Here is a 23,380-nt window from a genome sequence, read left to right as displayed (position 1 = left end):
TTCTGGGAGAGGGATCCCTCTGTTGCTCTCCCTGAGGTTTCTCCCATTTCCCCTTTAAACTGTGGGTTTTTCTCTGGAAGTGTTTCCTTGTATGATGTGAAACGTAAGGACAGAGGGTGTCGTATTGTCATACTGATATTCTGTACAAACTGTGAAGTCCACTGAGACAAATGTAACATTTGTGATATTGGGCTATAAATAAACATTGATTGATTGATTGATAAAGAATGGACAAATGTGTTTAATCGTTAATGTCAGATATGTACTAAGTAAATACATTTGTTCCTGCTCAAGATTAGATTCAACTTTATTGTTATTGCACAGATTACAGGTACTGAGACAACGATGCAGTTTAGCTTCTAACCAGGAGTGCATAAAGCAGTAAAGTGAAAAGTAATGTACACAATCTACAGAATAATATATAGAATGAATTGAATGATGAATAAACAGTGAGGGGTATGAATACACTATATATACACAGTAGCCTAGCCTAGTATGAACAGAGTGTTGTATGAATATGCTAAGATATATAAAGTATGACAACGGTAAGCAGTGCAAGTATAGTATACAAATATATAGATATTAATTTAATGATGATAAACATTGTGGAACAATAATGAAAAATGTGAATGGAAGTGGCGACGTAAAACTGACACAAAACAACAACACACTTTTGCCGAGCCAATGGAGAGTTTCATCACCAGCACGGGGTAAAACCCACCAATGAGCGCTCAGCTCGAGGTACCAGCAAGTCGTTTCCCATCAAGCATTTCGCTTCCGCAGCCCGTGGAGAGAAACTGCGCCGCCTCGCCGCGCCTCGCTCTCAAGTCTGCGGGCGTCTTTGTCCCGCGAGATTTCAACGTCTCATGTAGGCGAGCCTCCAGAGCAAGTCGGACAAAATGACTAACCATCATGCAACGCACAAGCAAGACGTTGATCGCAATTGCGCAGGTCTGCGCAGGTCTCGCTTGTCTCAAACAAGCCTACTCTCTCCTCTCTCCTTACTCATTAAGTGATCGGGGGCGTCACTCCCCAGCTAACCAATCTCTCCTCTCTCCTTACTCATTAAGTGATCAGGGGCGTCACTCCCCAGCTAACCAATCTCTCCTCTCTCCATTCTCACAAGCCTATCATAGCTCCCGCTAATCCCTTTTATATCTGCTCTTCCCTCTGCCAGCTGTCATTTCAGGTGACGAAGTTGCAACCCTCCTCCACCCCTTTCGCCTCCTGTCTCCTTCAGGACCAAGCTAAACCTTCTCCCTGCAGTCCGTTCCCACCTACTTATCACCACCACCAGTGTCTAGACCCCGGGGGGTTTCATCGGAGCGGTTCTTCCCCCTCCTGAATGATTATCCTGCAAACTAATCGCCAAACACCATTTTATTCTCCTGTTATAATTGTGGCAATCATTATTCATTCCTTTTACGTGTCCCGGTAATAAATATGTATTCCATACATCAACGTCTCTCCTGATTGAAGTAATGTAAATACCTGCAATTTGGTATAAAAAAAAAGTGATCATTTGTGACGGCAGCTCATAATAAAGCTGTTGTTTCTGATCTGTAGTGAAAAGTAAAACATGAGGATGCAATGTTTGCTCTTTCCAGCAGAAGTAAGGTGTGAAAATATACAAAAATCAAGGCACAAATACATTGTCTTTAATAAACTAGTACACAATCATATAACTCAAGTCATACAAATCCAAGTTTTTTCATTCGACACAGGACAAGACGTACAGAGGTCAAACTCTCAAACTGTCCATCTTCTTAGTTTAGAGATTAGTTGTTTTGCACTTCATCACAAACACTCACAAAGTCAACCCAAAACCTTAATCACAGAACAGTAGCTGGTGTTTTTGTATAGAGTTAAACCGGAAGAGGATAACCAGACTACTACTAATGTCTCTTTTCAAAGAAAACACGTCATATGCATGAGTTTCTACATAAATCATGAGCTTTATTCGTATTGCAATGCCTCCATCCACCATGTGATGATGAATCAAATGAACATTTCAGTTTGACAGCAATAAGGGCACATTGTGAGATCAGACGGTCCTGAAAAATGCATTATTTGAGTGAATTATTTAAGAAACAATATCCTAGTAACCGGAGCATTTGCAGGTGTCGACAGGAGACACCATATTTAAGAATAAATAAAAACAAATCACTGAGAAATGATGCATAAAAAAAATCAAGAAAAAACCCAAAATAACTGCAATTAAAAAATGAAAGATAACAGTTATCAGACGAGAGACATCCCACACCTTTCTTAATATGTTAAAATAGATAAATGGGCGTAAACAAGAACGTTTCATCCTCAGAAATAATCCTGTAACTCGTAAAACACTCCCTTAAAAACGCTGCTGTACTCAAATATATATTCGATAAATACACACAACTGCTGCTGCCAATAATATAAGCTCTTATTAAGAGCAGGTTTTATTAGTTTGGAGGTGTTCTGTTCTTGTTTATTCCCATGAAGCCGCTCCAGAGTCCGAGGAAGAGAGGGATCTGAGGAGGGAACAGAACGGGTTGATCATTATAATGATTTAGGGTTTTTTATAGAATGATATATACATTTGATCATGAATAGAAACATTTAGAAAATATACTCACAAGTAAATAAAAATTGATAAATGAAATAAAATATCAGAGGTGTAAATAAATGTGGAATTAATTCAAACTAAATTAAATACAATTATTACATTTACCATTTAGTTTCAAATTATTGCCTGCACTTATTTATTTTGTATTAAAAAAAATGTCATTTAATAACAATTTAAATAAAAGTAATAGTAATAAAACAAATACCTTTAATATAATAACATATTTATACAGTAGTTTTCACGGGTTAACATTTGATCATGAATAAATGGATTTAGAATGACTTTTATTTAGTCTTAATCTTATATAAAATGTTGAATACTCACACAGGTCAGTTTCCATCGGCTCCCAGGCCTTTCACTTCATCATTCTTCCTCATCTGTGACATGGAGAAAAAATTAAACACGATGAAATGGTGATCCCTCTCGGTCAAATAAAAGTGCGACAAAATCAATAAATAGGATAAAAATATAAACACCTATAAAATAAAACCAAAATAAAACCAAAATAAGGCAATACTAATAAAAATGAAATAATTAATTTAGAAATTAAAGTGGTTCATGTCTCACATCATCCAGCTGTGCCTTCGTCTCGTCCTCCATGCGTCGGATGTCGTCCATCGACAGATCGATCCATTTATCGATCCAGCAGAACAGCTGTCTGTGGAAGTGTGTGAAAACACGCTTCTCTATCTGGAAACCCCCGACAGGTGTGTGAGGAAACAGAGATTCAGATATTAGTTACATGGGGAAATGTAAATCAAATTACTACAACACATCTGTTTACTTATCAGAATCAGAATCCCTTTATTAGTCCCACAGAGGGGAAATGTGCATCGTTACAGCAGGAAAGAGCCACAGACAGCTTAATGTTACATATGTTAAAAAAAGTACTAAGTTATGAGATAATACAAATATAATTTTTTTTTTAAAGTTAAAAAAAAGAAAGTTACATACTTTCCAAAACACAAATCCTGTAACAGTTCTTAGGATTTAGCAGCCAGGTATATATTACACAGTTATTAATGGCATATGTATATAATGTATATATTGCACATATAGCACATATTGCACATAGTTTGATGGTATTTAACAGCAGCAAGTTACACAATTTACAAAATACAAAATGCAAAATACACACCTTGTAACGGTTCTAAGGATTTAGCAGCCAGTTATAAATTACACAGATATTAACGGCATATATATATTGCACATATTGCACATAGTTGATTGGTATTCAGCAGCAAGGAGTCTTCGATTGCAATCATTAATCTGCCTCAAAACCATTTACTTATTACAGGGTTCATACACTTTTTCACCAATGATTTTTTTCAATAACTTCTCCAGGACCTTTACCTAATTTTCCATGACCAAAAAAATGACTCTTTCTCAGCGGTACCACTGAAAATGGAACAGGAAAATAAGGTCTGCATATGAAACATGTTGTGCCTATCTAAAACAAATCAAATAGGCTTACTAGCTTCTACAGGCTAAAGCAACTAAAATCTCTCACCAGCAAAACACCTCGTCAGTTAAATGCCATTTTACGTTTCATTACTATACGATACACTATTTCGGCGATTAGATCAAATATAAATTATATTTTATGCAACTTTAGTTACATTTCCATTACTTTTCCAAAACTTTGGAAAAAATATTGTTTTCCATAACTTTTCCAGGGCCTGGAATTAGCATTTTGAATTTCCATGACTTTTCCAGGTTTTTAATGACCGTAGGAACCCTGTTATTCATGTATTCTTATATATTCTATGTTATTCCTGTATTTATTTATACATTTCGAGGATCAGTTCTCGGATTTCTACAGCATGCTCACTAGCGCCCCCTACTGAAGACAAGTTTTGAAAGGCCTTAAATCTCTCAAGATACACTATATAGACAAAAGTATTGGGCCACCTACACATTACACCTACAGGAGCTTTTATGACATCCAATTCCAAATTCTTAGGCATTCATATGAAGTCGGTCCCCCCTTTGCAGCTACAACAGCTTCCACTCTTCTGGGAAGGCTTTCTACAGATCTTGGAGTGTGTCTGTGGGAAGCCCTTTCATCCAGAAGAGCATTAGTGAGGTCAGACACTGATGTTGGACGAGAGGCTGGCTCACCGTTCTAGTTCATCCCAAAGGTGTTCAATGGGGTTGAGGTCAAGTCACACCAAACTCATCCAACCAGGCCTTTAAGGACCCATTCTTTCACACATGTTTGTAAAGGCAGACTGCATGGCTAGGTGCTTGATTGTTCTGCACCTGTGGCAATGGGACTGAACGAAACACCTGAATTCAATGATTCAGAGGACTGTCCCAACACTTTTGTCTGTATAGTGTAGCGCCGATGGACTTGAAACTTGGCACACATATTCAGGTGAAGGAGCTCTACCTATGAGCTCTACACAAAACCCAATGGTACCCCTAAGCTCCGCCTACTTAGATGTTTAGCTAATTAGCATAATGTGAATGGGGCTTACAAATAAATTCTCATAACTCATCAACAATTTATCCAATCATCATTTTGGTGTACATGCTCAGACTGTATTGGGGAATATGCATACCAAAGCATTATTATCCTGACCCATAGGGGGCGCAAAAAACGACTGGCGCGGGAAGCGAGGGCCCGTACAACGCTTATACATTTATTTATTTAAAAAAAATGCTGCACCAACACTTCTGTTTACTCCTCTTTAATTGCATTCATTATTGCCTCATGTAACATAAACAATGTTTGTTTACCTTGTGGATGGCGCTCTCCACAGCCGTCTGCAGGCCGGTCCACTTGAACTCTACAGAGACCAGCTTGTAGGCGCACATGTGAGGACAGTCAGGGTTATCAGCCAGCTCTTTCTGCAAACACACACAGGACACATCAAAACACACAGGACACATCAAAACACACACAGGACACATCAAAACACACAGGACACATGAAAACACACACAGGACACATCAAAACACACAGGACACATGAAAACACACACAGGACACATCAAAACACACAGGACACATCAAAACACACACAGGACACATCAAAACACACAGGACACATCAAAACACACACAGGACACATCAAAACACACAGGACACATCAAAACACACAGGACACATGAAAACACACAGGACACATCAAAACACACAGGACACATCAAAACACACACAGGACACATCAAAACACACACAGGACACATCAAAACACACAGGACACATCAAAACACACAGGACACATCAAAACACACAGGACACATCAAAACACACACTTTTACTGGAACAGCACTGTGGTGTACTGTAATAAAGTACATTTACTAAAGTACTGTTCTTAAATACCATTTTAGGCACTTTACCTGAGAAAACACTACATTTTAGAAGCCAATATTATACTTTGTACTCCGTAGACAGACAGACAGACAGACACACACAGACATAGATAGACAGACACAGACAGACAGACAGACACACACAGACAGACACAGACAGACAGATAGACAGACACAGACATAGATAGACAGACAGACAGACACAGACAGACAGACATAGATAGACAGACACAGACAGACAGACAGACACAGACAGACACAGACAGACATACATAGATAGACAGACAGACAGACAGACAGACACACAACAGACACACAACAGACACACAACAGACACACAACAGACAGACACACAGACAGACACACAGACAGACAGACAGACAGACAGATAGACAGACAGACAGACAGACACATACAGACAGACAGACAGACACACAGACACTTTATTGATCCCAATTTGGGAAATTATTTCGTCAGAGAAGCAGAAGTGTGTTCAGACATTAAAATACAAATACTCAAAATACTTAAAAAAGTGGAAAAGAGAATTAACAAAGTCATTTCAATTATGAACACATTAATAATCATAATCCAGAAATATAATATACATGATTCTGAAATGTTAACGTAACAAGTATTTGTATTTTTGGTAAATTAGGAGTATATTTTGATGCCAATACTTCCAAGTTAGATTTTAATGCAGGACTTTTTCTTGTACCAGAGTATTTTAACAACTTGGTATATTTACCGAGTAAAACTCCAACATATTTCTAAATGCGTCTCTAGTTTCAGTTATTGTTGGACAATAAGATCATATACATAGTTTTCTTTCATATAACCAGTAGGAGGATTTTAATATCACCCGACCCCCAATGCAGCACAAAACAATGTATAAGCCAGAGAGAAAACTGAATACGGGGGATGCATAAAGGTTCTTCTTCTTCTTCTTCACTACTAGGGATGCCAGCGATTATTCGATTTTTCGAATATTCGTTACAGTCTCCATAATCGAAGATTATTTTTAAAATTCGATTTTATTTATATATATTTTTATTATTATTTATGTTTTTCTTTTTTTTCCTGGCTTAGTTTCAACCAAAATATAGACTAATGCTAATAATAGTAATAGTATTAATAATTGTAAATGGCCATTGGTCACACCACCAGTTTGTTTTACTGTAAACTTGGAGGAAGCCAGCGCAGAGTGCTGCCTGCTGCACACCGACCCCGCCCCCCCCACCCCTTCTCCGTCACACGTGCGATTGATTTATTGGCGATATACAGAACAGTGAGAACAACACAACTAAAGATGAACAAAGAAGAGTTCCTCGTGGAACTACTGGAAGTGCAAATTAAGTAAAAATGCAAGCTCTGCGAAAAAACTTTTTTTTTTTCTCTTCCGCGGGGGTCGGCGAATAATCGATTAATATTCGCCAGGGCTGTCCGATTTTCGAATTTGATCATGGTCAGTTTCTGGCATCCCTATTCACTACTATTTATAATTTTAGGAGCAGTACTTTTCCTGTAGTCCTGATAAACAAACATGTCCTCCTCTCACCTTCCACTCCGGTCCCAGCTGCCCTCGGCCCGTTTTCACCGACTTAAAGATGGCCGGATCGTGTTCTGGGTTGTAATCCTAAAGAAAGAAGAACAATCACAATCACGGAGCAGAAACACAAACATGAAGCAACCTCAGCGAATACAACCAGAGGGTTTTAAAGATGACGTGAAACATAAAACATGGACTTGTTTTTGAGAACATGCAGAGGACTCTTACCTTTGGACTTATGCTACTTTTGTCAGCGATGTCGATGTCGACTATCTGCACTTTATCCCATTTGCTTTTCTCCAGGCCGTGAACCTGCAGCGAATCAGAACCAAGAGGTCAGAGGTTTGGAAGAGGAAAGGGAGATATGAAACACACACACTTGGTTGTGATATCAGCACATTAGCTTCATTAGTTGTGTGCGTTTCAACACAAATACAAGGATACATATTCTGAACAACATATTAGAAGTAGTAGTAGAAGTGATATACAGCTTCTTTGGAGGAAATATGAAAACAACGTGTGACATAATTTATCTGTAAAGAACATCCATAAACATTCATCTGTTTGCATCTTGCAAATGATTTATCTATATATCAGATTCCATGTACTTGTATGTAGACTCTTCTTGGACTATTTGCACATCTCAAAACAGTCTCTTGCACTATTTCATCTGTTTGATCAGTTGTATGTCCTATATATATATATTCATGCTGCTCTGTTGGAGGAGCCTGGGACTTCAGTTTTTCATTGCCACATCTACACTGTAGCTGCTGACATGACAATAAAGCTTTGAAACTTGAATCTTACATTTTCCTGGTCGCCCATATCAGGCTTGTGCCACGTCTCGATGGTGATGCTGAACTTGTCTTTCATGTAGACGTTCTGTAAACAACAGAGAGATACAGGATAAGATCAGTCAACAACATTATGATGAATTACAGTTTGTAAACAGGAATGAGCAACATCATGTGCATAATCAGGCCTCTACATATCCATAACATCTTACTAAATCAATTTCATTTAGGAATTCTTCTCCCTAAAGTCATAAAACTTAGTTAAATAAACAAATAATATACTCACAGTTAGGACTGCATCAGAGGGAACGGTGCAGGGCGATGGGGAGAGAGGAGCAGAAAGAGAAGGAGTTATTAACACACACACAGAGCTGGAGTGTGTGTTTACTGTAAGAAGCGCAGATTGTGAGTGTGTGTGTGTGTGTGTGTGTGTGTGTGTGTGTGTGTGTGTGTGTGTGTCTCACCTGTTTTACAGTAAGGGTATGCGTTCCACGCCTCCTCGTGAACCACCAGAGAGTCTTTGGGAGCGAGCTTCCTGATGATCCCCGGCACTTTACTACACACACACACACATGATTGGTCGTGCTTTTTACAGTACCACGGCTTCCACAGATGACATTTTTTTTATGGATTTTTTGTCAAAGCACTTAAAGGGGACCTATCATGCAAAATGCACTTTTGTACGTCTTGTATACATGAATATGTGTCCCCGGTGTTCCAGGGAACTCACCAAGTGTCAGAAAACACAACCCTCTCTATTTTCCTCCATACCCAAATCTCTAAAAAAGGGGCTGCAACGGATCTGATAAAAACTGATCCAGATTTGAACACTGTCCTGACGTCAGGACGGTGGCGCTACGGCTATTGGGCCAACTCCACCAATCAGGAGGAGACAGCCACGGCCATTGCCGTTCGAAAGCGCTGGAGACGCTGTAGTACATATGCCAGGCCTGTAGATGGTGCTGTTCTCACAGAAACAGCCCTTGCTAAAACAGATCTAACAAAGTGCAAATTGAGCGAAATGAGGCATGGCTAAAATGCATGATCTGTTTGGTATTTTGAAAAAAAAAAAGTATAAATATGCCTTATATAGGTATGGTCCTACACTATATTATTATAATATAGCATGATAGGTCCACTTTAAGATATTCATTGCTATCGGGATGTTAAGAGTGTATCTCGAGCCGGTTTCTCAAACTTACCTACCCCACCTTTAATCTACTTTTGTATTTTGTATAGGATAAATTATACTTAATTAATCCCAAATTGTGAAATGTTTTTGTTGCAGCAGCATGTAAAACTAAGTATTGTACATAATTTGAAATAAAAAAAAAAAGAGTAGAAAATAAAGAAGTAGAAAATATAAACATCTCAAAATAGACTAAAGAGTGAAAAGATGCAAGATGATTGAATAACTATGTAAACTGACAAAAATCTGACAAATAAAACACAATCGACGGGCTAAATTACAGCTAACACAATATAGAAGTAGGATATTATGTACACAGCTTACCTGTGCAGGTGGTAGATCTTGTGGGTGTACTGTCCCTTCTCCCCATCCTTCTCATACGGCTTGTTTGCTAAAACCTCGACTCCTTCTCCCCCACCAGTCTCATTCTTACTGGCCTCTGCTACGGCATACAGCTGACCCACCTGGTACTGCAGGGACACAAAGGGAGAGAGGAGGGTTAACATTCATACAATCAGGAATTCAATCAGCAATAAAATCAATAAAACCATTCCAGTTCAGAGACAGAAACCTTAAGTGGTAGTAACGGGAGTTTTCAAGAAACAGCTGATTAATGATGGGATTGCAGAAGGAATCCCCCCTCCTGTAGAAGGTGTGATGATTAACAAGCAGAGTTATGTCGCCCCCTAGTGGCCAAACCTATCCTGTTGTCATGAGGTAAATCCAAAAAATATATATCCCTGACTGTAGGAGGGAAAACTTAATTTCTGCACTTTATAACTTGCTTATATCTGGCTCCCCTGACTCCTCCAAAGCTAAACTTAGAAATTGGAGGGAGGATTTGAAGGAAGGCATTTAAATTGATGAGTGGGAAGGTTCCTGTAAGAAAGCTCAATCACAAAAACAGCGAATAAACGTCTTAAGCTCTTAAAATATAACTGGCTGATGCGTAAAAAATGTAAAAGGTCAAATGTATGATGGAAGAGATTTTATCATTGCAGTTTATCATGAAGCCCGTGTTTTGTTTGTTAGGATGTTACCCACAAGAACACAGAAAGATGTGGATGTTTGTGTACTGTCTTATATATGGTGTATGCTAAAAACAATAAAGAAAGTGTTTTAAAAAAAATATATATATATCCCTTGATCCCTGCGTACAGCACATTTAGATGGAAAACTATTAGTCGTTTTCTATTTCATATCAGAAGAAGATTTTTTCGGAGCTAAAAGGGACTTATTTTAGATTGTTTAAAACACCTCCCAAGCTTCTGAGCTCTTTCTAAACTACTTCTGTGGTACAGATGTCTCCCTAAAGTGCTTATGTATTCCTGAGAAGACTACTGTATTATTATATGTACCAATAACATCGAATTCACTTTATATTAAGAGCAATACACCTGTATACAAACTGTAATATATACAGGTGATATAATGTAGGTCAGTGTGCACGTTTTACTTTAACCTATGTTTATATAGATATATCATTTTTTACAAGACACATTTTATTGCAGGCTTTTTTTTTTACATGAAAAAAAAATGTAATTCCAAAAGATTGGAGCATTTTTAGATATGTTTAATTTGTATTTAATTCTTAAATGGAGCAACTGTCATAAAACCCAATTTCCTCGGAGACAAATAAAGTATCTGATTGTGATTATAACCCAAGTGACAGTTTAAAAGAAACCTGATGACCTCAAATGAACCATGTATGGACACTGTGTGTTCTGCCGCCCCCTAGTGGCCAAAACAACTTTATTAATTCAGCTTCAAGTTGTCCCGTCTGAAGTCAAAATGTTAAAATGTCCCTTGCTTCCTGTGTTCAGCAAATTAAGTAAATATTTCTTTATTTTCTTTTGTGTATCAAAAAATAAGCTCTTTTCTTGATGTATGTTTTATGAACAAAGCTAAAAGGGACTGATTTTGTTTTTTTAAACACCTCACCTTCTTGCACTTCTTGCACTTCTTAGCTTGAAATGTGCTAAGAAGATATTTCAGATGATTCCTTTCCAAACTATGTCTCCCTATAATGCTTATGTATTCCTGAAAAAGTCAAGAAGGGTTGCTGCACTACTGTATAATACATAGCAATAATTAAATACAATAATATTATAAAAAATGTAATCTATTTTTTATTTGAATACCAATTCACCAATGTCAATGCATGTACATGTAATATAATGTAGAACAATATGCCCATTTTTATTATATTTGATGAGACTTTATACTTTAACTTCTAGTGTCCGTATACATTTTTTATTTAATCAGTAGGGTAGGGTAGACATGTGGAGATATCCGGCTGAACAAAACGTGCATTTATCAAACAGGTTCGTTTTCCACAGACCTTATTTCAAGCTATTTTCCTAAATCCTGTGGAGAAATCCCATTGCTTTCTGTCGAGGGAACCAGCAGCTTACTTCCGGGTTTTAGGACGCGTCACTGCACCTCTCTATAGAGCAGCTTACACAAAACCCAATCTCCTACGAGATAAAGAAATTGAAATTCACTCTTGGCTTCCTTTACATCCCGTAAAAGGTTGGTCTCTGGCTTATTCCTGTCCCAGCTGGACTACGGTGATACAATTTATAGATTTGCCTGTCCCACAGTTTTGGCCAAACTTGACCCACTCTACCATGCTGCACTGTGATGTATCAAATGCACCTTATAGGACTCATCATTGCACACTGTATAGCCTAACTGGATGGTCCTCACTTACTATGCGTAGGATGCAGCACTGGTTTTTATTAATGTATAAAGCCATTTTATGCAAGCTTCCACTCTACATATGTGTCAGATTTGCCCCAGTTTGTGACTCTTACAACCTCAGATCCAGTGCCTGGATACGGTTCCAGGTTCCTGCTGTACGGACTGAGGCTGGAAAAAGGAGTCTTTCTTATTATGGTCCTTGGTCTTGGAATGACCTTCAATCACGCCTTAAACTGAGGGCACTTGTCTCTATATCATGTTTTAAATTGAAGTTGTCTGAAGTCCTCACCACCAGCTGCTCTTGCAGTAACAAGTAGTGTACTTTTTTTATTGTCCTAATGTGCACAATGTAGTGACTGCTTTTTCGTCTTTTGTTTTCTTAGTTGTGTTCTCTGTATTTTATATGTTTGTGTTATGTGTAACGTTGCTGCCTTCTTGGCCAGGTCAGCATTGAAAATGAGATTTTATCTCAATGTTTTTATCTGGTTAAATAAAGGTTAAATAAAAAAAATAAAGTATCTCATTCTGATCAATAATAATAATAATAATAATAATATATTGTATTTGTAGAGCACCTTTCATTGCTAAAAGTAATCCCAAAGTGTTACAAGGGGCGTAATATACTTAAAGAATACTTTAAAGAAACACAAGTTTAATAAAAGGTTTTTTTTTTTTAAAGAAGGGTTTTTCGGCCCTTCTTAACCTAAAGAAGAAACCTAATGAACTCTTTTAACCTCTTTTTGTATGACCTCCAGTTAACCCTTTCCCTGTATCCCGGACTCAGACTTCAGCCTCTCCCAAAAAGCACACTCAGCCATTTCTAAACTCCTCTTCCTCTTCCTCTTCCTCCTCCTCAGAGTTCAACCCTTCACCGAGTCAGCATTAAGGGCAGAGACTCTGGAAACAATGAGTCACTGCTGCTGAAACACTGAGTGTCGTCTTTGTCTCTTTTAAACGCTTCGCAAACGTTTAGACATTAACGATGACGTCTGTAGTTTAGGTCTAACACCAAATCCGTCTAAATCCACTTTGAAATGCTTCGTTTATGAACTGGGCTTGAAGCTGGTTTCTGTGCACTGGTGCAGATACAGATATTGATATTCTATGTGTGGTGTTATATGCCAGTGGTGGCTGTAGAGGATTGATTCAGCGCCGGTGTGTAATCCACATTATTACACTAACTCAATATTGATTTGAAGTCTAAAAGTCAACATTAAATGCAATCAGTTCCCGACGTGTTTTAATCCAAGCAAATATTCTACTTTAATCCATTTCTGTTGTGTTTAGTCTCTTAAAAAAACTGCTTTTTCACTGAGCTCCATGCACTGTTTTCTCCTATGCTTGCTGCACAAAAGGGCACGTTATGTTATAGATTTAACTTAAAATGCAAATAGAGAAAAGTTAACTACAATGTTTCCCATGATAGAAATCTTAGTCTGGTGGAAATCAACTATATAAAATCACTATAATTAAAAAAGGGTGTTTTTTTTAAGGCGATGACGTCAACACTAGACAACAGACATGTAAACAGATCCTCAACAGAAGTTTTAAATGTAAAAAATAATACATTCGGTGCAATGCCAAGCCCCATCAAGGAGACAGCCTTTAAATATAAGAACTGCTGCTGTAAACGGTCAAATCCCACAACAATTGTCAGTATATTGGAGAAAGAGAAGACAAATCGGTATAAATTGTGGATTTAAATTGTATAAAAAGCTTGGAAAAACAACACTTTTTTGTACACAAAGATGGAAAAAGCTAACCTAAAAAACACAACACAACACAAGTGCAAATTGTGCTTTTTGTCTAAAGGCTATATAATGTTTGATTAGATTACTATTGCATTTCTTTCTCTTCTGATTTGTGGATTGTTATTTTATGCATCATAGTTTTACCTGTATTTCATTCTGGTGTGTTTCCCCGTTACAATATCATTCCTTGAAGTGCAAAACAAGAATATTACTACTATTTTTCTTGGCTAGTGCGTGATTACATATCTTAATGTGGTCGTTTTTTTAAGGCAATGAAGTCAAAACAAGACAACAGACATGTAAAAAAGATCCTGAAAATAAGTTTGGTAACACTTTATATTAAAGAGCACGTATTCACCACCAACTACTTGTTCATTAACATGCTTATTAGCAGTATATTGGCTCTTTATTAGTCATTATAAAACACTTATTAATGCCTTATTCTAAATGACCATATTCTACATGTAATAAGCCATTAGTTACATTACATTACATTACATCACATGTCACTTGCTAGACGCTTTTATCCAAAGCGACTTACATACTCAATGCTGTGGGCAATCCCCACAGGAGCAATTTGGGGTGAAGTGTCTCAGGGACACAACGACATGCTGACTGCAGTGGGGTTTGAACCTGTGACCTGTGACTAGGGTTGCAAAATTCCGGGAATTTTCAAAGATGGAAACTTTCCATGGGAATTAACGGGAATGAACGGGAATGAACGGGAATGAACGGGAATGAACGGGAATGAACGGGATTTTACGGGAATTTACGGGAATGAACGGGAATGAACGGGAATTTACGGGAATTAACAGGAATTAACGGGAATAAACTGGGAATTTTCTAAATTGAAGGTCGGCTCTTCATAGGGAACTTAAATATAGTTGGGGAAAGTATATTTTAGCATAATCTTGACTAAAACAAACAGATGCCATTCAAGTACACTTGAATATCCATGCCATAGCACACTGCTTACTGCATGGCTATTGAGACCACACCCCCTACAGGCACTGTGCATTCCTCCATCACATGCACAGATGATTTCGAGAAGACTGGATCACACTTTTGAGCCCAAAGCACAAATGAAGCCACATCTTTTCATTTAACATTTTGAATGGGACTTTGTGGGGATTTTTGGATGGGGGGTGCATTTTTGTTCATTTTTTAATGAGTGGGGTTGGGGGGGATGAGAAATATTTAACTCAACATTCCTGTTTTCGTTCTTCAATTAAACAAATAATTGTTCAATAAAATAATTAAAACGTGTTCTGTTCTACTTCAAACATTTTTTTTTTTTTTTAAATCTGTTGAAATGTCATGTTTTTTGTTTAATTTTGCATCGAATATTTCCAAAATTCCCCAGCTTAACTTCCGATGGAAAGTTTCCGCCCCTTTGCAACCCTACCTGTGACCCCCTGATCCGAACACCAACGCACAACCCACTGCGCCACACGCCTCCAGTTGAGAGTTTGTCCTCAATAACCCTCTAATTAGTCCTTATTTACCACAAGAATAGTAATTCTCCCATAATAACACCTAACAAATATGATCTATTCTTATGTAACAAGACATGAAACTATAAGTGTTAATTGTGTCTAAATAACTCAAAATGTTGTATTTCTAAGTCAGAATTCTCTATTTTAAAGTGAAGTCTTGTTCATAACAAATAAGCTAGTAGTGTGTCTCGAATATGTTAATTAACAACTAGTTGATGGTGAATAAGTGCCATAAGTTTTAAATGTAAAAAAGAATACATTCGGTACAATGCCAAGCCCTCTTGGGTACACCTTATTCCAGAGTCTGTAGATGAGTACAAACTCAGGAATGTGACTTATCGTGACAAACCAGAGTGTCTCCTCATTGTTCGCAGACGTAACGCAGAAACTCAGAGACAGAAACACGACATTTCGGCTGCAAATGAAAAAAACCTGCTTAACGTGACGGGAGGTGGTCAGCAATACCGGTCAAAACGCATGAGGGGAAGTGTGTGAAGAGAGTGTGTGTGTGTTGTGTGTAACCTGACAAAAACAGGGTGTGGCCGGTAGATGTTTAATTGTTTTATTATAAGACACTATCGCTGGGTTAAGCTGCTGGATTGTAAAGGATGTGAGCTTATCAAATGGTATTGAGATGCATCATGGGAGGTTTAGGATAAAATGTTGTTTTAGATTAACCAATGCTACGGACTGGAAATTAATTACTTTAGTTTTTATGTCAGTTTCAGCAACTTAGAGAATCATACACCCCTTTTTGACCTACTTTAAAATAGGTGAACATGAGACAAAGTGCAGATCTACTTAAGCAAACAGAGAGGAATTCAGTGTTTACATGAAGTGGAAATCTGGATATCATCTCAGTCTGAGCTGCTTTGATTTTGACTAACTTACTACATTTGGAAATGACCATTAAATCCTCTCTGAAGTGTGTGCATAGTTTACAATAGGCAACCAACTCACAAAAGTGTCATTTGAGAAAGAAAAAAGGACATGGTTGAGTTAAAGCAGTATTACTAACAAAATATGCTGTATTCTTATAATTTATGTATGATAAAGAAATCAAAATAGCTGAAGAAATGTCAGGCAAGTATTAAATAATGGGACCAGAGAGCATTACAACTGCTTGAGTAACCATTTATACGACTATTATTCCAATAGAATGTCAGAAAGCAGGTTAGGAAGTGTCCATTATATACACGTTTCTGATTTGAGAGGCCATGCATAATCCCTTCACACACACTGATCCAGATTCTCTCTAGCTCGGGCGGTTATAATCATGACGCTCAGTTTCTCGACTAACAGGAATCAAGCCTCGCTCTGAAAGGGATCGGAGGAAAAAGCCGGTCGTACAGCAAAACGGACATGAAGTGACTCAGAGAAATACCTGCTTGTGTGAAGCAGTGGAAACTCAAAGAGAGGGAGGGTTTTCTTTAGGGTGGGGATAAATGGCTAGAACTCAATGAACAGGTGAGATAATTAAGAGATAAATATGTAGAGAAACTCACAAGTTCACACATCTGTCTTCATATTCCCACACTCTGAGTTCCCATCTCAGACAGAAAAGGAACTACAGCACGGTCACATGACTTCACATCACCATCGCTAAGCTAAAGGCGGCTAATGTTGGGCTATAAAAGGAACTACAGCACGGTCACATGACTTCACGTCACCACCGCTAAGCTAAAGGAGGCTAATGTTGGGCTATAAAAGGAACTACAGCACGGTCACATGACTTCACGTCACCACCGCTAAGCTAAAGGTGGCTAATGTTGGGCTATAAAGGAACTACAGCACGGTCACATGACTTCATGTCACCACCGCTAAGCTAAAGGTGGCTAATGTTGGGCTATAAAGGAACTACAGCACGGTCACATGACTTCACGTCACCACCGCTAAGCTAAAGGTGGCTAATGTTGGGCTACAAAGGAACTACAGCACGGTCACATGACTTCACGTCACCACCGCTAAGCTAAAGGTGGCTAATGTTGGGCTATAAAGGAACTACAGCTCGGTCACATTACTTCACGTCACCACCGCTAAGCTAAAGGAGGCTAATGTTGGGCTACAAAGGAACTACAGCACGGTCACATGACTTCACGTCGCCACCGCTAAGCTAAAGGTGGCTAATGTTGGGCTATAAAGGAACTACAGCTCGGTCACATGACTTCACGTCACCACCGCTAAGCTAAAGGTGGCTAATGTTGGGCTATAAAGGAACTACAACACAGTCACATGACTTCACTTCACCACCGCTAAGCTAAAGGTGGCTAATGTTGGGCTATAAAGGAACTACAGCACGGTCACATGACTTCACGTCACCACCGCTAAGCTAAAGGTGGCTAATGTTGGGCTATAAAGGAACTACAGCACGGTCACATGACTTCACGTCACCACCGCTAAGCTAAAGGTGGCTAATGTTGGGCTATAAAGGAACTACAGCTCGGTCACATGACTTCACGTCACCACCGCTAAGCTAAAGGAGGCTAATGTTGGGCTATAAAGGAACTACAGCACGGTCACATGACTTCACGTCGCCACCGCTAAGCTAAAGGTGGCTAATGTTGGGCTATAAAGGAACTACAGCTCGGTCACATGACTTCACGTCACCACCGCTAAGCTAAAGGTGGCTAATGTTGGGCTACAAAGGAACTACAGCACGGTCACATGACTTCACGTCGCCACCGCTAAGCTAAAGGTGGCTAATGTTGGGCTATAAAGGAACTACAACACAGTCACATGACTTCACTTCACCACCGCTAAGCTAAAGGTGGCTAATGTTGGGTGTGATGACGTTTAGTCGTCTCATTTAGACACTGTTTTTAAATCCACCAGTGGGTTATTTACCGATGTATTTTATGTCGTAGAAATAAAATCTCTTCAGCTTGTGTTAACCACAGACCTTATTTCAGACTAACAACCAAATACACACTCAAAAAACCATTGACTTCCAGACAAGGGAAAGGAATTGGTTAAATGCTGACTTATTTCTGGGTTTAGGACTCATTCACTGCACCTTTTAATAATGCATGTTTTGGATCTGCTCCGAAATGTAATTGGCAGTGAGTCTCAGATTAAACACAGCTGAATCAATCCTGCCACTGATAGCCGAGCGTTTCAACTGCAAGGGCATCAAGAGAGAGATTAAAGTGAGAGAAGGAAACTCCAACAACAAGGAGTGCTGCTGGATTTGTAACATGCCTTTAAGAAAAGTGCCAGAAAGTTCATATCATAATAATCACATAGCAAGTTTCCTTTGATGGCCGACATGTTTTGTGATATCTGCAGAAGACTCTTTTTAAACGAGATCTGGTAAATAGTTATTCCTCTTTACGAGTTGTCAGGGGGAAAGGTACAAGGAAACTCATGCTTTGGGAGGAAGGGATGACAGATTATCTTTGGTACTATAGTTGGCTTAAAAACGGTATATTTAAATAATGAAAATCAGTACTGTCTGCATCCACAACTATGTATCTGTTATAGTATTTCATGGAGCAAACCCCAAGAAGGACACTAGCCTAAAAGGACTAATTTATTTATTAAATTTGCCGTCTCTCAGACACATAGAGAAGCTATTATACAGGCTTTTTTTTTTTTATTCGCACAAAACTCTGTTCTTTACATTCATAAATTGCTTTTTTATAATCTTTAATTTCGATAACCTCTGGAGGTTTATTTAATTCATACATTGTTTGTTATTTGCAATAAGTGCACTGTAGATAGAGTGCAGATCAATTTCAGCAATCAGAGAAAACGCTGAAAAATATATCTGCATTTCATATGACTGCCATCGGCTCTTCAAACACTGGTTCACTGCTACTTATCGTTAGGAAATGTGAACTTAAAAGGTAGGGTAGGTAAGAATGGAGAAACCAGTTCAAGTGTGCTAGAATTTGAAAGTACGCAGCCGAAAAAAATCTGCCCCTTCCTTCAGACTTCCTCACAGAGCCCCTCCTCCAACACACACGAACGCGCACATGACCAATGAGGGCACGAGATAAGTTTGTGCACAGATGGAAGGCTGACAGGCAGGTAGGCCATCCAGTTATTTTAGCCGGGCCGGCTCAGATGATTGGTCGTGCTTTTTACAGCGCCACGGCTTCCAGATGAAATATTTCTTTATGTATTTATTGTCAAAGCCTTTAATGTATTCATTGCTATCGGGATGTTAAGAGCATTCCATGGAATATAACAAAAAGTGTATCTGAAGTGAATTACCTACCCCACCTTTAAGTGTGTCAAATGCTTGAAAAAACTACACTTTTTATACACAAAGTAAGCTAAAACATCACGGTAAAAGTTGAATTTACAGGATGCTAAAGTGCTGCTAATGTAATGCATCTGTGAGCATTTAAAGTGTAGCTGAGTTGTGGACCCGTACATTAGGGCTGTGCAATTAATCGTATTTTAATCGCAATTACGATTTTGGCCTGCCACAATTACGAAAACAACATAATCGAAAAAAACGATTATTTTGCTTTGCTTGGTTGTGACAGTGCAACATATTTGATCAATTGTATTTGTATTTATCATATTTACATATGTTTAGTAGCTTGTTGAAGTGCGCTCCAAAATATTTGCTGATCTTGTTTATTGGTATTTATTATTTTTGATATTATTTATTTAAATGTAAATATAAATGTATAATTTATTTAATTTATTTTTGTATTGGTTTTTCAGTTGAATTATACGTTCAGGGTAATCAACAGTTCAAAAGATACTGTTCAAATTATTATTTGTATTTGTTTTAAAGTTCAATAAATGGATGTTTTCAAAGTCAATGAATAATCGTATTTAATAATCGTGATATCAATTATTGACCCAAATAATCGTGATTATAATTGTTGCCATAATCGCACAGCCCTACCGTACAGCCAACACGTAAAAGACAGTAAATTGGTATAAGCCGTCTCATTAAACCTCGTAATAGATTCATGTCAATTAATGTGGCCTCTGTGCTCAAATAAAAGTGAAAGAGTCCTTACCTCCTCCACGGAAACAGGCAGGACAATTCGGCTGAAAGGGACAGAAAGAAACAATATGTTAGTGCTCATAAATAAATAACAACAAACAATTCATCAATGATAATTATAATGTTGAGGAGGATGTGTTATCAATGATCAACATGTTCAAAATCCCAAACGTGAGGAAATTAAAAGTTTCTACACGTTTTTGGGAATATTTTTCGGGGTAATGTATTGCATTGCCTCGATTTGAGTGAAAAGATACCAGAGTCATATCTGTACGAGCTCCATAGATACATATATGTTCTTATTACACGACAACAGCACTTATATGCGTCAACACACACAAAGAAATCTGACTTCTTGACAAAATATGACATGAAAAAACACAATATTTAAGTGAGAAAATGCAGGAAAAACAAGAATAAGTGACCGAATTTAAATATGGCAGTTCAGAAAGGACATACTAAACTACTAATGTATCTCAGTACTTGTTGGTGTAGCCATAAAAGCATAACACATTGCATAAATATGATCCAGCATTTTCACATTATGCACAAGTCAGCATTTTATTCACAGCACTGCTTTTAAAACGGTGGATTTTGATTGGTTGGTTCTCGTGTCCTGTTATTATAGGAACCTCGAGAAGAGGAAGAGGAAATTGACAAACTGCAATCAAGAACAAATAAACCCGGGACTCCTGGAGGAAGCCGTGCACGTGCATGTTTTTACCCTCAGCACAAAATATTACACAAAGAGACAGAAGCTAACCAGGAAGAGTGTTAAAAACACCAAAAGAGACCTTTAAAAAAGAGACACATGACTAGAAAGAGACCCAAAATGTCCAGAAGGAGGACACCAAATATAAAAAAGAGACAGAAATAACTATAAAGTGACACCGAAGTTAATCAAAGAGACAGAAAATGGCAAAAGGACACATAAAACTACTACAAAGAACTTCAAAACACCTTAAAGTGACACAAAAGGACTACAAAGACACCTAAACCAGCGGCAAAGAGACACAACATGACTTAAAAGACTAACAAAATAGCTTCAGAGAGACCCATAAGGACGAGAAGGAGGACACAAAATATTAAAAAGAGACACAAGCAACTATGAAGTGACACAGACGTTCAACAAAGAGACAGAAAATGGCAAAAAAAGGGACCCAAAATGACTTTAAAAAGAGACACAGATTGTCTGCAAGGACACAACACAGTTTGCAAAGAGACACTTCAGCTACAAAGCGACACAACACATTTCTAAATACACACTTTAGGGACTCAACATGCCAACAAAGAGACTCAAAAGAGCTGAAAGTGACACCAAATGACAACAATGACACTCTAAACAATTACAAAAGTGACTCAAAATGACTTCAAAGAGCCTAAATGACCACAAAGACACAACATATCTACAAGGTCTCACAGAGAAAGTGACAGACGGACACAAAACGACTACAAAGAGACACTAAACATTACAAAAGGGAATCAAAACAACTGCAAAGAGACACAAAATAACTTAAGAGACACAGATGGACTACAATGAGACACTACACAGCTACAAAGACACACCACAAATACACTCTAAACAATAACAAAAGTGACTCAAAGAGACACACAATATCAACAAGGTCTCACAAAGAAACTGCAAGGACAAAGAGAGACACAAAACGACTACAAAGAGACACAAAATGACACTCCATACAATTACAAAAGGGACGTGTGTGTACGTGTGTGTGTGTGTGTGTGTGTGTGTGTGTGTGTGTGTGTGTGTGTGTGTGTGTGTGTGTGTGTGTGTGTGTGTGTGTGTGAGATGGTGGGGTCTTTTGCATGTCTCTGCCCAGGTTCCCATTGTCCCTCTGTCAGCCCCTGTCTGTGATAAAGCAGCCAATTAATCGCCACCTGTTGGCAGTCTGGCAGATCCTAAATAATTCATGTCAACAGATCAGAGTGAAAGAGGAGAACCTGCAGGGCGATGGGAAAGATAAACCCGCTCTGACAGAAAAACAAATTACTTTTTACAGACTAAGACTAAAATGAAGCCTAATCTTTAATGTACTTTGCACCGTGGTCAGATGACAGCTTCTGGTTAGCATGAGACATCTCTGTACGATAACTCCCTTAGTAAATAAAAACTGTGCTTAAAACGAGCTATTTCGGGGCTCATTTCAGATTTGGGATACACCTTTTTTGGCTGTGTCAATAAACACCGAGCTCAAAAACACCAAATCCCATCCGAGAAAATTCCAATTTAACATTGATTTGCCTATAAATTCACCTGGATGCCTTGTAAAATGTAATTGTGTATATTTTCTTAACACTGGAGATGTGTTTTTTAATTCGGCATACATCCATACTTGAAGGAATACATTAAATCAATAACAATTCAACTTCAAATGTTGTTTTTCCGCACCCTCTTCCTACCAAAATGCAGCGTAAAGTCAGCACGTTTACAGCGAAAACAGTAAAGGTAAATTGGAGTTAAAAACACACAGATCAACATTTATATACTTAAATAACTTTAAAATCTATAGTTATTGATTGAGCATGTATGTACTTTTTGCCTCACAACCAATACACGTTAAATTCCCAGGATTTCTGAACGCCTTGAGTCAAAATACTTGCACCATTATAAGCTGCAGAACCACAGAAAGACCAACATAGATACAAAACATCGAGACATATGGAGTATGTATTTTAACAAACTACAGCATTAACCAGGCTTCCTTTTCTCTGTAATGTTAAATAATTAAAGTTAAGCCACAGAGCCAGTTTCTCTCCACTCTGTATACACATACATGTAAAAAAGCGCACTTTAATACAAAGTTAAGATACTCACAACTCTTTGATCAGCATGTTGACTTTAGCTGCGACAAAACCAGCGGAAACGAGTGTGTGTAAACCCCCAAAAATGCTCTGTAAATCGGACAGAAGCCGGTGGTTCCTCCGGGGTTTCTTCCTGGATGAATCCGCCTGAGAGTGAAGGGGTGCGGCTTGGAGAGGAGGAGGAGAC

At 38.3% G+C, this 23,380-nt stretch overlaps 1 protein-coding gene across 1 annotated transcript in view; it reads right to left on the bottom strand.

The window, feature by feature from the left end:
- Positions 1 to 1,636: 1,636 nt before the first annotated feature.
- The window catches only part of LOC117477025 (phosphatidylinositol transfer protein beta isoform-like), a 21,814-nt gene continuing 70 nt past the window's right edge, over positions 1,637 to 23,380 (bottom strand). Inside the window, exons 1-12 of the mRNA XM_034123728.1 lie at positions 23,207 to 23,380; positions 20,387 to 20,417; positions 9,779 to 9,924; positions 8,730 to 8,821; positions 8,552 to 8,559; positions 8,279 to 8,353; positions 7,700 to 7,783; positions 7,481 to 7,558; positions 5,348 to 5,458; positions 3,173 to 3,295; positions 2,930 to 2,982; positions 1,637 to 2,510 (exon numbers count right to left, since the gene is read on the bottom strand). The exon at positions 23,207 to 23,380 is cut by the window's right edge and continues 70 nt beyond it. Coding sequence (XP_033979619.1) covers positions 2,935 to 2,982; positions 3,173 to 3,295; positions 5,348 to 5,458; positions 7,481 to 7,558; positions 7,700 to 7,783; positions 8,279 to 8,353; positions 8,552 to 8,559; positions 8,730 to 8,821; positions 9,779 to 9,924; positions 20,387 to 20,417; positions 23,207 to 23,223 — 813 coding nt within the window. The 5' untranslated portion in view covers positions 23,224 to 23,380 and the 3' untranslated portion in view covers positions 1,637 to 2,510; positions 2,930 to 2,934. The remainder of the gene's footprint in view (positions 2,511 to 2,929; positions 2,983 to 3,172; positions 3,296 to 5,347; positions 5,459 to 7,480; positions 7,559 to 7,699; positions 7,784 to 8,278; positions 8,354 to 8,551; positions 8,560 to 8,729; positions 8,822 to 9,778; positions 9,925 to 20,386; positions 20,418 to 23,206) is intronic.

The sequence above is a fragment of the Trematomus bernacchii genome, unplaced genomic scaffold (genome assembly GCF_902827165.1).
Source record: "Trematomus bernacchii unplaced genomic scaffold, fTreBer1.1, whole genome shotgun sequence".
Lineage (NCBI taxonomy): Eukaryota > Metazoa > Chordata > Actinopteri > Perciformes > Nototheniidae > Trematomus > Trematomus bernacchii.
The sequence above is the reverse complement of the archived record's forward strand: the minus strand, read 5'-3'. Positions and strand labels throughout refer to the sequence as shown.